At 37.3% G+C, this 14,077-nt stretch overlaps 1 protein-coding gene across 2 annotated transcripts in view; it reads left to right on the top strand.

Moving 5' to 3' along the window:
• Nucleotides 1-14,077, top strand: part of POLN (DNA polymerase nu) — a 110,606-nt gene that overhangs the window by 13,119 nt on the left and 83,410 nt on the right. For both annotated transcript variants that reach the window (XM_040556361.1, XM_040556360.1), the window contains exons 3-7: nucleotides 397-458; nucleotides 4,153-4,635; nucleotides 5,086-5,276; nucleotides 7,657-7,769; nucleotides 8,266-8,423. In XM_040556361.1, coding sequence (XP_040412295.1) covers nucleotides 397-458; nucleotides 4,153-4,635; nucleotides 5,086-5,276; nucleotides 7,657-7,769; nucleotides 8,266-8,423 — 1,007 coding nt within the window. The remainder of the gene's footprint in view (nucleotides 1-396; nucleotides 459-4,152; nucleotides 4,636-5,085; nucleotides 5,277-7,656; nucleotides 7,770-8,265; nucleotides 8,424-14,077) is intronic.

Consider the following 14,077-nt stretch of genomic DNA (forward strand, 5'->3'; position numbering starts at 1 on the left):
GTGTGTTTTGCTTTTTTATTGCTCATGCCCTTATCTTTACCTCGACCAAAAAGGGATGCGTTTTCTTGAAAGAAGGCGGTATGCATTCTTAAAATATTATAGTGATGCTTCTACTGAATACTATGAAAAATGTTTGTCTGCTATGTAGCAAAGCTGAATGTAACTTTCTCTTCACGGGGACAGAGCATGCTTTTGCATGTGCATGTTCAGGAACCTGCAGAGCCATTTTGAGCTTGAATGGTATTAATTTGAGGAAAACAGTTGCCATGGAAAACTTGATTGCAATTATTTTAAGTTTGGTGAAAGTGTTGGTAATGTAACATTGTATGTAACCAAAGCTGTATGCATTGATCTCAGGTTCATTTGTACTGTAAAATGTTTCCTTTTTTTTTAAAGGTATAGAGAAGACTGAGGAAAATAAGCTAGGTGATAAGGATTCACATCTGAAAAATGAAAAGGCAAGCACACTGTAAGATAAAAGACTACTTTAAAAGCCACTCTTTAATGGAAGTTTTGAAGTTATTGACTGGCTCTTTTGTAACGGGTTTTATCACAGGACATTGCATATTCTGATGGTTCAGATAACTTCCCTCTTTAGTCTTATTTTGCACTTGGCATCTACTTACCTTTGAGAGTCTCAGCCTCACTTTTCCTATTAATACAAAGGATTTTGTGATTGACCTGAAATAAATGAGGTTGACACATTTAGATAGTTACTAAGGAATGGAAATGTTGTCAAACCTCAGTCACTGAACAATCACTGGCATCCAAAAAAATCCCCCAAATTACAGCATGCTGTTTTTCATAGTAGTAGTGAAGTGGCTTATGTTTTGTAAATCATCACCTCAGCATAAAATTGTCACCTCATCATAACTAGCATGGCCCATATAATGCCCGTGGGGTATACAGTACAGCCATTAGGTACTATGTCCTCTACATAAGCTGTGTTAAATTAATGCATCGTTCTATCTACTAAATGCCCTTAGTGCAACTGCATGGATGAAGCTTTAGGCATCATTTTTTACCCAAATGTATTCATACAGGAAACCACTACTTTCGTCCATTACAGAAGGACAAGACTTTTCTTTTTTTTTTTTTTCAAAATAAAGAATTCTTGAAGCGGGTATTTTATTTTGGTTTGTGTTTTTTCTTTTTCACCAGAAAAAAAGAAAGGTCTGGGAATAAAAATACATGTTTCCTCATTGATACTAGAAAAAACATATTGAAGAGATTACTGCTCTTTTCTTGTTGGCTGTATTGCTTTCCACAGATGTTAACTGTTTTTTCTTTAGTGTTGCTAGTGCTACATCACTCTTTCTGTTCTGTACTTGTTGCTCATAGGATTAATCTCTTCAAGTTGTCAGTTTGCAGCACCGTGACAGTGTCTCATCACCCATTCCTCCTTTTCCACTTGTTCTTGTTTTACACTTCTGATCCTTCCACAGGCTGGTACTAGTTGTTACCTAATCATAAAACGAGCTGTTTCTCATGAAAAATGTCTTTGTTTTTAGGAATTTTAATTTTTGGTGGAATCATCTCCCTGAAGTTAGTTTAATGTGCATTCAAGTGCCAGCCAAGAATGATGGATAACTGGGGCAGACCTAACTTAGACTGTGATTGAGGACCATGAAGTTGGTCAAATGAGCTGTGGATATTAAAAGTGAGCTCCCATCCCAACTGCAGATCTCACAGCCTTCCTTACTCTGACTGGTGCATGGTGCATGCTTCTGCAAGTCTGTTCAGGTTCCTCGTGAAGCAGAAAAGTTTGCTTTTTGTGTGCGTTGTGAGGTAGTTTTCTGTAGATTTAATTGACTTGTCTATAGGCATGAGGAGAATGACTTAAGAAATGGATGAACGTATATAGTAGTGGAACCTCTTTTTGTAACGTTGAGGAGCTAATTTTGACGCACCAGATCTAATGAAATTCTTCTACATCCACATGAATTATGGAACGACATCCTCTGACTTAGAAAGCCTGTTGTCTACTTCCAGCTATGTCACTATTTCTAATAGATGATCAGTTCTTCCCAGAAGCTGCTGCTCCTCTCTGTGGTTAATCGTAGTTCCAACTATATTATTCTGACTTGATAATTAAATTTGCTTTGTTCTTATTTTTGATCTTTTAAAAGAGAATTACTTATTCCTGATTCTATAATTACTTCAGTGTCCTAATTCAAATTCTGCTATATGTTAAACAGTACAAACTATTTGTGCTTTGACTGGAGAATACACTTAAGTGGATTAGTTGTCTGTCTAGTTCTTGAACAGTCAGTCTTTCTGTGCTAATATTTTTCCACTTACGGTAGCTTTTTTTAGTGTTCCCTTTATGATTAGCTTTGCCTAAGTCCAATTTATTTGTTGTCTTTCAGAACAATCACTATTCATTTTGGTAGCAGCAAAAGCTTAATTAAATCTTTTTCTGTTTACTTAAAACCTTTTAATTGTACTTTTTTTTTCCTGTAGAGCTGATCCTGTGAAGTGTGTTCTTATCTAGTCTAAGGCTCTTTCATCCTTTGATTCCATAGTTCTGAGGTTTGGGAAAATGGGATCTTGGTTAAGGAATATTACAAACCACCACCAACAAAAAAGTATTGGCTTTGCCGTTCTGGTTTGCTCAAACAATAGAGTGAACAGAAATGGATGATATCCTTTAATCAGTGGAAATTGTTGTCTTGTTCTTGATGTGAGGTCTGCACAGCAGTAACTTGTGGTTCTTTTAAAGCAAGAAGGCCCCAGTTTTTGGAATGACAGAGGTACTGAAGGAGGCTGGTGATTCTACAAGAGCAGAAAATGCAGTAATTATGAGAGCCTTCAGTTACTTTGCAATGATGTATGTAAATGTTATGCGTATGCATGGTGCTAAGACTAAAGCTGAGAATACAACTGCTTTGCCAAGCAGTTAGAGAATTCGGAGAAAAAACTGCTTTTGATTTGATTCTGTGTAAGATCAGAATATTCCTGCTGGAAGACGCCCTGACAGGGACTACAGTCTTTGAGGCACTAAAGATAGATAAGTCACTACAGGAATGCTTCATTTCAAAAAGGAAATTGCATAAAAAGGAAGGAGCTTTTAAAAGAAAGTATAGGGTGTTTCCCCTCCAAAAGCAAAACATTTTTAGGTAATAAGGACTTATCCAAAACAGAATATTGGAGGCTTAAAACAAACCTCTCTGGGTGTGGGAGCAGTATGGCTAAACAACAGCATGAAGGAGACAACTAAACATCCTGCAACTTTACAGAATTTGTGTTTTGTAAAGAACACAAGACAAAGAATCCCTCTTGGCTGAAGAGGGTGTAGAAGAAACTAGCAAAATAAACAGCAAGAAAATACAAGGGCCAGTAGTATACCAAGGAAATTTTTGAAGGAAATCAAGGATGAAGGGTTAGAATTATGTTACCATGCAATTTCTTGCTCTAGGCTCTTTAATAGCAGTATTTTTTTTTAACTGCTATAAAAGGATGCAGGGGAATGTGTGGAATATGAAAGCTGTTGCGGGCATAGTGGTTTAAACAGAATAGAGTATAATACTTAGCCATACACCTGATAATAAGGTGCACCTTCTATGCAACTTTCCTATGAATTCTTACTGTGTCTTGCAATCCTGTAAATTTTTTGGAAAAGTCAGTGGAAATTCAGTAGACTCAGAATTTCCAAAGCAGTTATTGTGGTCCCTTGCCAAAAAACAAACAAACAAACAAAAAACCCTTTGAATATTGAAGCTAAAGATGAAAATGAAAGGTCACCTCTCCCTTCACACAAAGCTTACTAATGACCTAGTCACTGTGGAAGACTAACAACAAGAGCTATCTAGTCCAGTAGCTTATTTGGCATTGTTAGTGTTGGACTAACAACAAGCAAATAAAAAAGGTGGTGTACATTGTTGGTGTAATAAGAAGCAAAAAAAAATGGTGGTGGTTTTGGATGCCAGCAATATAAAGCAACAAAATCATTTTTACTGATGTATGCTCGAATTTTGGCCTATGTGATAGAGTTCCCCTAAACTGTCTGTCTGTTTTGGTGATATCACTAATTTTTTTTTTCTTTTGTACAGTATCACTTTCTGAAAAGCTTTCTGAATTAACTCAGGGATGTTTATTTTTGTTTCCTAATAAGTTGAATAATTAGTTCACTGAAAAATTTGATTTTTCCAGGAAATTAATGATTGCACAATTGCCTTATTAAAATCATCTGCCAGCCCTGCAAGAAATACTGCTGGTCAGAAAGTCAGGACAGTACATACCAATGAAATGCTTTCTTATCAAGCTACCAAAATACTGAGCTATTACCAGGATTTAGACTTGCCTAAATGGGGATATGGAGAAAAACTTCTTTCAGTAGAAGAAAAAAACCTGAAGGATGGTGAAAAGAATGTAGCTACTCCCCTTAAAAGAAAGCAAGATGTACCTACATGTCATTTGGAGAAAAAAAGATTACCTGTAAAGAACTATGCTTCACATGAAAGAAGATATAACTGGACTTCCAGAGAAGCAGAGTTTTCTGAAAATTATCCTTGTGATATCAGGAGTTTGGGATATGAAGAAAAAAGAGAACTGCTTGCAAATATAGAGCAGGCAGTGGCTTTTGTAACTACTATGATATTTCAAGATGGTTCTTCACAGCTCAACTCAGAGCAGGTTAGTGAATGATGTGTTTTGTTTAGAGGCAGTTTTGTGGAACCATTTGAACTGTACATATGACTCCAATAAACACAAAATTATGTTCATTGGGAGCGTGGAATCCAGACCAGTTTTGGATATTCTTGCTTACAGAAATATAAAAGCAAAATAGGGTAAAACTTAATATTTCTGACTACATTAAATTTTACTTTGTAGAAAAATAAAAAGCAAATGGAACCACTTGGGCTAAACAGTCATAACTGAACTTCTAGTGAGACTGCTTGAATATTTTCTCTTCTTTGTACAGTGGATTTGGGTTTAAAAGATGCTTTTGTCCGCTTCTCTATTCTGTCAATAGTGTGTGCAGTAACTGTAGTGTATGTGATGACATATGGTAAAATACTCGGGAAGTTTTCGTTATAGAATTGCATAAAATCTGTCAGAAAACACTTTAATTATACTTAACAGGTCTTAACTTCATCAGTAAAAGGAATTGTTATATTAGTGAAGAATCAGACAGATCGCCTTTGTTCTCCCAGTTACTCTTCAAGTGACCGTACTTGGAATGCTGCTGATGGAAGTGACAAATTAATTTATTTAAAAACTGAATGGTCACCTCTTTGGGAACAAGAAGCACAGGCTCATAAGAAATTTGCTTGGTGAGAGCATGTAGAAATAAAATACTATTTTGCTTTACACGCAACAGTACTATTTTGCTTTTGGCAACAGTAATGTTTATAGAATCATAGAATGGTTTGGGTTGGAAGGGACCTTAAAGATCATCTAATTCCACCCCACCCTGCCATGGGCAGGGACACCTCCCACCAGCCCAGGCTGCCCAAAGCCCCATCCAGCCTGGCCTTGGGCACTTCCAGGGATGGGGCATCCACAGCTTCTCTGGGCAGCCTGTGCCAGTGCCTCACCGCCCTCTTGAGCAAAGAATTTCTTCTTTAATCTTTCATCTTTTAATTTAAAGCCATTATGCCCTGTCCTATCACTGCACCCCCTGACAAAGAGTCCCTCCCCACCTTTCCTGTATCCCCCTTTAGGTACTGGCAGGCTGCTGTAAGGTCTCCCCAGAGCCTTCTTTTCTCCAGGCTGAACAACCCCAACCCCCCTCAGCCTCTCATCATAGGAGAGGTGCTCCAGCCCCTTGATCATCTTGGTGACCCTCCTCTGGACTTGTTCTAATACATCCATGTCCCTTTTATGCTGGGGGCCCCAGAGCTGAAGGCAGTGCTCCAGGTGGGGTCTGACGAGAGCAGAGCAGAGGGGGACCCTCCCTCACCCTGCTGGCCATGCAGATTTTGATGCAGCCCAGGACACAGTTGGCTTTCAGGGCTGCAAGTGCACATTGCCGGCTCATGTCGAACTTCTCATCAACCAACACCCCCAGGCCTTTCTCCTCAGGGTTTCTCTCAGTCCATTTTCTGCCCAGCCTGTATTGGTGCTTGGGGTTATGTTGTGGTGCTTTTTTTTCTGAGTTGGAATTTTAGTAATAGTAATAGCTACTCATTCAGTTACAAAAGCTTTATGAACACACAATGGTTATACGGTTCAAAAAAAAAAAACAACCCAAAAAACAAACAAACTTGAAGAACACATCTTCCATTTGCTGCACTGCATTTCTTATGCAGTATGTTTCAGGACATCATTATGATATACATCCTTTTTGAGCCCTGCTGGTATTTTTAATTTCTGAGCATGGAGTGCAATAGGCTTGTTTAATGACTCAGATGATGAATGAGGCTTTCTTAGGATTCAGAAACAATGTTACATCTAAATTACAAGCAAAAAAAAAAAAAGTAAATGCTTTGTGCATCTGTTTAATAGTTGGATTAAATCTTTTAAAAGGAGGATTATATTTTAAACTTCCACTTAGCATAGCCAAAATCTTTTTTTATTCCTTGTTATTAACTCTGAAATAGTACCCATAATGGCAGGGATGAGACTGATCTTTCAAAATAATAGTTGCATATTAAAATTTCTTCAGAATATTTTATAATTTTCAGTAATAATTGTTTTATTGTAAGCTACTGAATTTGGGGAATTAAATTATAAAGCATTAATTTTCGCGATGTTAGACTTGTTTGCTGATCACATCTCTGTACCGCTCCACTGTATGACTTGAAACAATCAGTTCACTTACCCGTACTTTTCCAGATGCAACGTTGGAATTATAAAATGATTAGTTTTATAAAGTGTCTTCGGTTTTGATGTTATGCTCAGTTCAGAACAATCAATAAAGCAAGTTCTTTTGAACAATAAGAACTCAAGAATAAACAAATTGAATAAGTGTATTACCTATAGGCTTCATCTAATTTTTCTAGGAACGGTGTAGTTGTTTAGCAGCGGATCAAAACTATATACAGTAATACCTTATGGTCTGCACAATTTATAATCTGTCTAAAATCTTGGTACTCAGGTTTTATATCACTGAAGATATATCAACTCAAATTCTATAAAAAATTGTTTTTCCGTATCGCCTAAAATAAAGGTTACAAAAAATGACACATTTGAAGTATACATATATATTATAACGTTATTAGTGAAATCTGAGAACTATAGACATTTTCATAAATGATGGAAAAATGTGGCATGATATGAAGCATAGTAGACTTAAAGAGCAAATTAACACTAAGCAATTAGGTTAATTTAGATTGTCTAACAACTTTTAAATCATGATTTTACTACATTTACTCAGAATCTTCTGCGATCTCATTTTGTATAGTAAACAGAGATGCAAGTTGCAGTTTTAGATTAAGGTTGAATTTAAGTTCAAGTGTCAAATAAAGATTTCTTTTCTTTATGAGTGCATGGTAAGTCATCTGCTAGGATGTTTAATTTAGTATAGAATGAAGCTCCAGGAATTGAATTGAGAATTTAACATTCAAATACAATATTCTATCCTTAAAGGAATAAAGAAATGTTTGGATTAACTGTTCAGTTTAATATTAGTTGCTAATTAAAGAATAAATTAAATGGTTTAACTAAATCTAGTAGCAGTATAGTGCACGTTAATAAATTTCTTTCATGCAGGCGAGTGTTGTTTCAAATGCTGCGTTGCAAAGGTCCAGTTATTTGCTTCAATGCAAAAGATTTTCTGAGGACAGTACTTCAAATTTATGGTAATGAAATAAACTGGAAACAAGGTAACTGTCTAATCCAATCTATGACCTAATCCTATAATCTCTGTGCCTGTGATGTTTCTGTTAAAATTACAAGGTGTAGAAGCAACTAGATTAGTATTTAGGTAATATATTGGAGAACAGAATTTTAGTATCATGGAAAAGAAAACCCTTCTTGAGAGGTTTACTACCAGACGGTTGGCATGTCAAGATTACATATTTCTCCTCAGACTTGAGAATACTTTAAGGTTAGATTCCAGTGGAAACAAAAGCTTTTAACACAGACTTGACTACAGCTGAGAAGGTTGAATTGTTTCATGTTCCCTAGAAAGACTTCCTCTTCTAGAATTTCATCCTATCCTCTTGAGCAATGCTCATACTGGTCAAAATTAGAAATCACTTGAATACTTGTCTATTTATGATGTATGTCTAAAGGAAAGATAGACAAAACTCTAGAAGTATTTCTCAATATAGAAGCAATTTAAGCATTTTGATTGTCAGAAATAACTTATTTTTTTAGTTGCTGATAGCGTCGTGTTAGATCCAAGGATTGCAGCATGGCTGATAAACCCCAGCGACACAGTTCCCTCTTTTGAATGTTTGACGCAGAAGTATTTTGAAAAATCCTTTTCTATGGAAACAGAAAATACAGATACAGGCGCTTTGAGAAATGCATCGGTAAGTAGTTTGTTTTAGATTGTGGTTGGTTTAAAAGAGGAAGGAGATATTGAAATTATCGCTCTTGCCTACAAAATATTGAAAACAATATTTTTTTCAATAAATAATACTTTTCAGGTAGAAGAAAATTATTATAATACTACTTGTTGGAAATCTAATGTTAAAGAGAGAGGGGAAGGAAGGGTTCACTGTGTTCTACCAAGATGGGATCAAATTCTCCAGGAACAGTTGCAAAATTCTGTATCTATACCCAAAAGTTCAATAACAAAATTAATATAAAACCTCATATTTTCTCTTTCACCTATCTGCAAACAGATACCAGCTGTCATTTCCAAAATGTCTAATGCCTTGCTCCTTAATTCCTGTGAACATATACCCTTTATTTAGTTTATTATTAAGAATTTTACTGAATCTTACTACGTTCTGGTAAAGGTACCACATCATAAGCTGATAGGAAGGAGTCAAATATGAACTTAGAAGCACATGTATGAAGTATCTGAAGGTTTACTCGGAAAGAATCCTTAATGTACTTCTTGAGAAGTTATTCCCAATAGTATGGAAATAGTCTTACTGTCTGTTGAAACTTGTTTACTGAATGTTATAAAACTTTGATATCGGTATTTTGGGCTATTGCATTCTACTCTGGATGCATTAGCTGTCACAGGTTGTTTGAATGTTGAGAACGTTAGTGTTGGAGGGAACTAATTTTAAAAATAGGTGTACAGTAGGCTAAATGGTGATTTCTTGAAACCTTTCACTTTTCAGAGGTGTTGCTTATTCAGACACAGGAATCATATCATGATTACAGAGCTTCTGGGATACAAACCCAATGATGTCAAGTGGACTTGGAATATGGACAGAGCTCACTCATATAAGCACATACCCAACTGCATAGGCCCTTCTGAGACAAATAAAGCCAGTTTACTTCAAAACACTATCTGTAAACTGCTGCTGTTCAGAAACTACTTCAAGAATTAAGCCATTAGTGTAGGGAATGGAAAGAAAGGTAAACAGACAGAAGCTATACACTTGCAGGTTATTTTTACATGTGCTGTCCTGTCATGTGAGTCAGCATTCTTAACTTGTTTCTTTCCATATTTTCCCTCAGTCTTTTGTTCTTCCTACATCACATCTATTCTTAGTTTTCATTTCTCAGCTTTCTCATCCTGATTCCCATGTCTGAGTTAAATATTGAAGTCTTATTTTCCTCTTTCCCTGCTTTGGGTCTAGTTTGATTCCTTGCCCCAGCCACCTCCAGGGCCTTTTATGCTGATTTCATCCAAGTCCCTATTTATGCCTCCCTCTAACATGCTAATTATTCTCCCCGCTATTCCTTACCCAATTCATTAGTTCCCTGGACCCTCTCACTTTATGTTTGACTTCTCTGTTTGCCCACTCAGTACCATTTTTCCTGTGAATCCTATCTTTTTGCCAGATTTCTCTGGAGCCTTCTTGCTCTGTCTTTGGTGATAGGTTCCTAACAGTCCTCTGTACTCCCAGAGGGTTCAAGGCCAGGTGATGCATCATGTCCTGTGCCCCACACCTTCAGTTTAGCTCCCTCTATATTTTGCTAATCTTGTCTACCCAGCATGATACTTGGAATGACAGCTACTTTATTCTGTAGCCTGCAGCTCCGGCTACTCACTCAGACCCCTCTGTAGCATGGAGTGTGTGCTGCTTGCTGGTCTGTATATTAGGTGCTGTGCCAAAAGGCTCCACAAAAGTGGTCATAGTCCATATCCATTGAAACCTTTGCTGAAACAGGTGCTACGCGTCATGCTGCTTTTGTCATTACTGCGTTTGCTGATAAGGAATCCTGAAGTCATTTGAAGCCTGTCACTGGGCTTACTTCCACCTCCAGAACAGATCAAGTAAGCTGGCTGTTGCTGAAAGCACTGTCTTTCACAGAGAGCTCATTTTTTCCAGGATCACTGGGTATGGACAAGGTTTCTTGCAGTCAGGTCGATGTTTGTTTGTTGTTTTTTTTTTTCTGGTATGTGGTAGGAAAACCTCTTTGCAGCGAAGATTACCCCCAAAGTGGAGTAATAGAGTTGAGGATTCTCAACATTCCAAGGCTGTGGAAATGATTTTTCTCCTTTTTTTGGAAAGGGCTGTAGCAAAAAATAGCTCACACAATGAAATGGTGAGCAAGCTACTTCCATCTGTCAAGGTTTTTTCATAGTATGTTGCTTGTGGTACCTATTATTCGTGATATGGGTGGGTAGGAGGGTATGTAGAGTTTTTTGTGAGACTGAAGGCTGGCACTGGAGGGCTGACAGAGGTCAGAAGAGAAATACCTTGGCATGTAGACCAATGGCATTCTTTAACCTGTTCTGATCACTCCTCTCAGCTGACATCATCTTTCTTTTGTTGTCTGGTTCTTTTTGAACACACATGCCTCATTGATGCATTTGTTATGTTCATTTAAACACAACCTCCTCTTTTCTGGTTTCCAGTGAGAGGCTCTTTTGAAAATTCATCTCCCCTCTCCCTTTCTTTCAGCCTTCTAAATTCTAGCCCTGATTTTACTAGACTAGCGCCCACCTAATCCACTTCTTTATCTACTTGTAAACTGGCTTTTGTGTTTTTGAATTATATGTGCTTTCTTAAAATCTTTATCAACTCTAATTTTAATTTGCTACCCATTAAAATGCAAGTTGTGAAAGACTTATGTTGACCAGAAAATTATGGCTCGTTGTCTATCTAAAGCTTCATTATGAAAGAACATGCAGAGGTGATTGCAACAAGAAATTAAAGGTTTGATACGGCAAAAAGATCAGAATGATAAATACCTAGCCAATCAGACTGATCAATTCATTCTAATGTAGTAGTTTTCTAACTAAAGCCATATTTTCACAAGGACAACTATTAGCATGCAATTGAAGACAGTGCAGTTGTCTCAGACTGGATATTTGTGAAGTGTCTTCATTGGATCAAACAAGAAATTGTCCTAGCGCTTTGATAATGCTTACCCGCTTTTGCTTTAAAAGAACCACTGCCTGGCTGGGCAGATTAAAAGCCCTGGAGGACCATAGTGTTCTGACATCAGACCTGTTTTTAAGATATTCTTGGCAACAACTTCAATGGCAATCTTCCTGGTTTAATCCATAATTCATAGCCCAATGACATCCAGTTTAGTAGTGATACCATATCTGGTTACATTGCATATGCTCTTCCAGATAATATAATCTTGTTTTTGTTGTTTGCAAAACATTGGATGCTTCATTCAAATTGAAGCATTTTCTTCATTTTCTGTGCAGTCTTAGAGTGTAAATCTGATAACAAATAGAATGTCCTTGCATTCTCATCACAGAAGGACCAAAGGGAAGATTCTGAATATATCAAGTGAAAACCATGAAACTGTGGAATGGGCAACAAAGCTGGATTTGGTAGCATAATTTCTGAGAGCTTACTCTGGTAAGCAAAACATCTTCTAGCTCAGTTTGAGTGGAGAAAGGAAAACATATTTCTTCTGGAGGAGATTTTTTTTTTTTCCAACTTTAGATATTTCATGATAGCAGTAAGGTAAGAAGGTTATAGAATATCTGCAGGTCTGGAGAGAAAAGAGAGACTTCTGCAGCTCATAGCATAAGATCCCCTCCTTTGTGTTCCGCCAGCTCCAGGACAGGGATGCAAATAATAAAAAAGAGCACAGAATAATTAGGATTCCTTCAAAATATATATAGGGTGAATGATAATTCTGGAGATAGCTTACTTACAAGGTGTCCAAGGAACCCTGTCAGTGCTTTTTCAATTGAGAAGCTTTCCATGTGATTTCATGGCCATTTGGTGTCCTGTCAATCAGGACGAGTCTGTTTACTATTCTTGACAGAAAGATGTAATTCACTTGGGAAACAGATCTTGAATTTAGTTGGAACCCTGCCTATGTGTACTATTTTAGTAAAAAATGATCTTGGAATACCCGGCTCACCAAGAATCTAGCCAAATCTAGGTCAGTCCCGAGCTATGCAGTTATTGAGAAGGAAGCAGTGAATGTAATCAGATTATCTTCTAAAGCAGTTAGGGTTCTATTGGCCTCAAAATTGGTTTCTCCTCTGAGTCTTCCATCAGATGTACATTATACTCATGTTGTTAAACATGAAATAGTAAGCTTGAGCATTCTGCATTTCTATCTGCTATAGATATTTTTTTCCAAAATATTATTAACAGGAATCTGCAGTCAGTATTGCGCTGTATGGCATAATTATCTTGCACTCTGGGTTTCTGGACTTCCTCAAAATTCCATAGTCTTGTGGGGTTTAATGTAGACTTTCCCTGACTTCTCTCAGGATGGTTTTTCCTTCCCTTTCCTTTTTTTCTTCTTTTTTTTTTTTTTAAATTTATTTTTATTTTGTTTGTTTGTTTTTACTTCCTATTTATTATACATTACAGAACTAGACTAGAATCTTTCTTAGAAGTCTTAAGTATCCTTTTCAATGCCTTTTGTCAAATGATTCTCACATCTACTTTTCTAGATAACCAAATATTGAGCTGAGGTATCGAACTTCAGAGTATCTCACTAAATTGAGTGGGCATATGAGTAGTATAGAATTATAAAATATCTGGAGTTGGAAGGGACCCACAAGGATCATCGAGCCCAACTCCTTGCTCCATACAAGACTACAGAAAACTCTGACCATATGTCTGAGAGCATTGTCCAAACACTTCTTAAACTTGGGCAGCTCAGTGCCGTGACCACTTCCCTGGGGAGCCTGTCCCAGTGCCCGACCCTCCCCTGTCCCAGCTCCATGCCGTTCCCTCGGGTCCTGTCGCTGTCCCCAGAGAGCAGAGCTCAGCGTCTGCCCCTCCGCTCCCCTCGTGAGGGAGCTGCAGGCTGCCATGAGGCCTCCCCTCGGCCTGCTCTGCTCTGGGCTGAACAAACCAAGGGACCTCAGACACTTCTCACACATCTTCCCCTCTAGACCCTTTACCATCTCTGTTGCCCTGAACAGATGAGCTTCCATGTAATTACAGGTAATGAATCCACAGTAGTTGCAACTTAGAAATCGTGGAATCGTTACTGATAGTTTTCTGTTGGTTCAATGTGTTGCAGCAGCAACAACAACAACAACAAAAATCCAACAAAATAAACAAAATATAGGTACCGTAAGGAAAAGTATTGAGAGCAAGAAAAGGGTAATTTTTATTTTATTTTATTTTTTTTCCTGGAGTAAATCTTGGTGTACCCACATCTTGAAGACTGCAGTTTTGGTCTCTGCATTTCAAGAAAGGCATAATGGTCTTATAAAAGGTACAGAGAAGGGTGACTGAAATTGCCCTTCTGAAGATAAAACAGCTTCTTTAGAAGGAGAATGTGAAAAAAATTGGGTTCTTTAAGTGGGAGATGAAAGGACTGGAGGGCACCCACTAGCAGTTTTCTAAGATGTTTTGGAGGTAGTAGAGAAAGTCAATGCAGAGGTACTATTCAGCAAATACTGCAGTATTATAGCCAAGAGTCATTTGATGAAACTAGGAGGAGATGAGGTTAAAAACTGATATATATATATATATATATATATATATATATATATATTTAATGCAGTTAGTAATTAAGTCTGTATTCTGTAGATATTCAAGGAAATGGTAAACTTATTTTTGAAGGAGTCAAAACCTGCACTGTCCCTTAGAGATGTTAGTCTAACTTTTTCATGAAA

The sequence above is a fragment of the Cygnus olor genome, chromosome 4 (assembly GCF_009769625.2).
Source record: "Cygnus olor isolate bCygOlo1 chromosome 4, bCygOlo1.pri.v2, whole genome shotgun sequence".
Lineage (NCBI taxonomy): Eukaryota > Metazoa > Chordata > Aves > Anseriformes > Anatidae > Cygnus > Cygnus olor.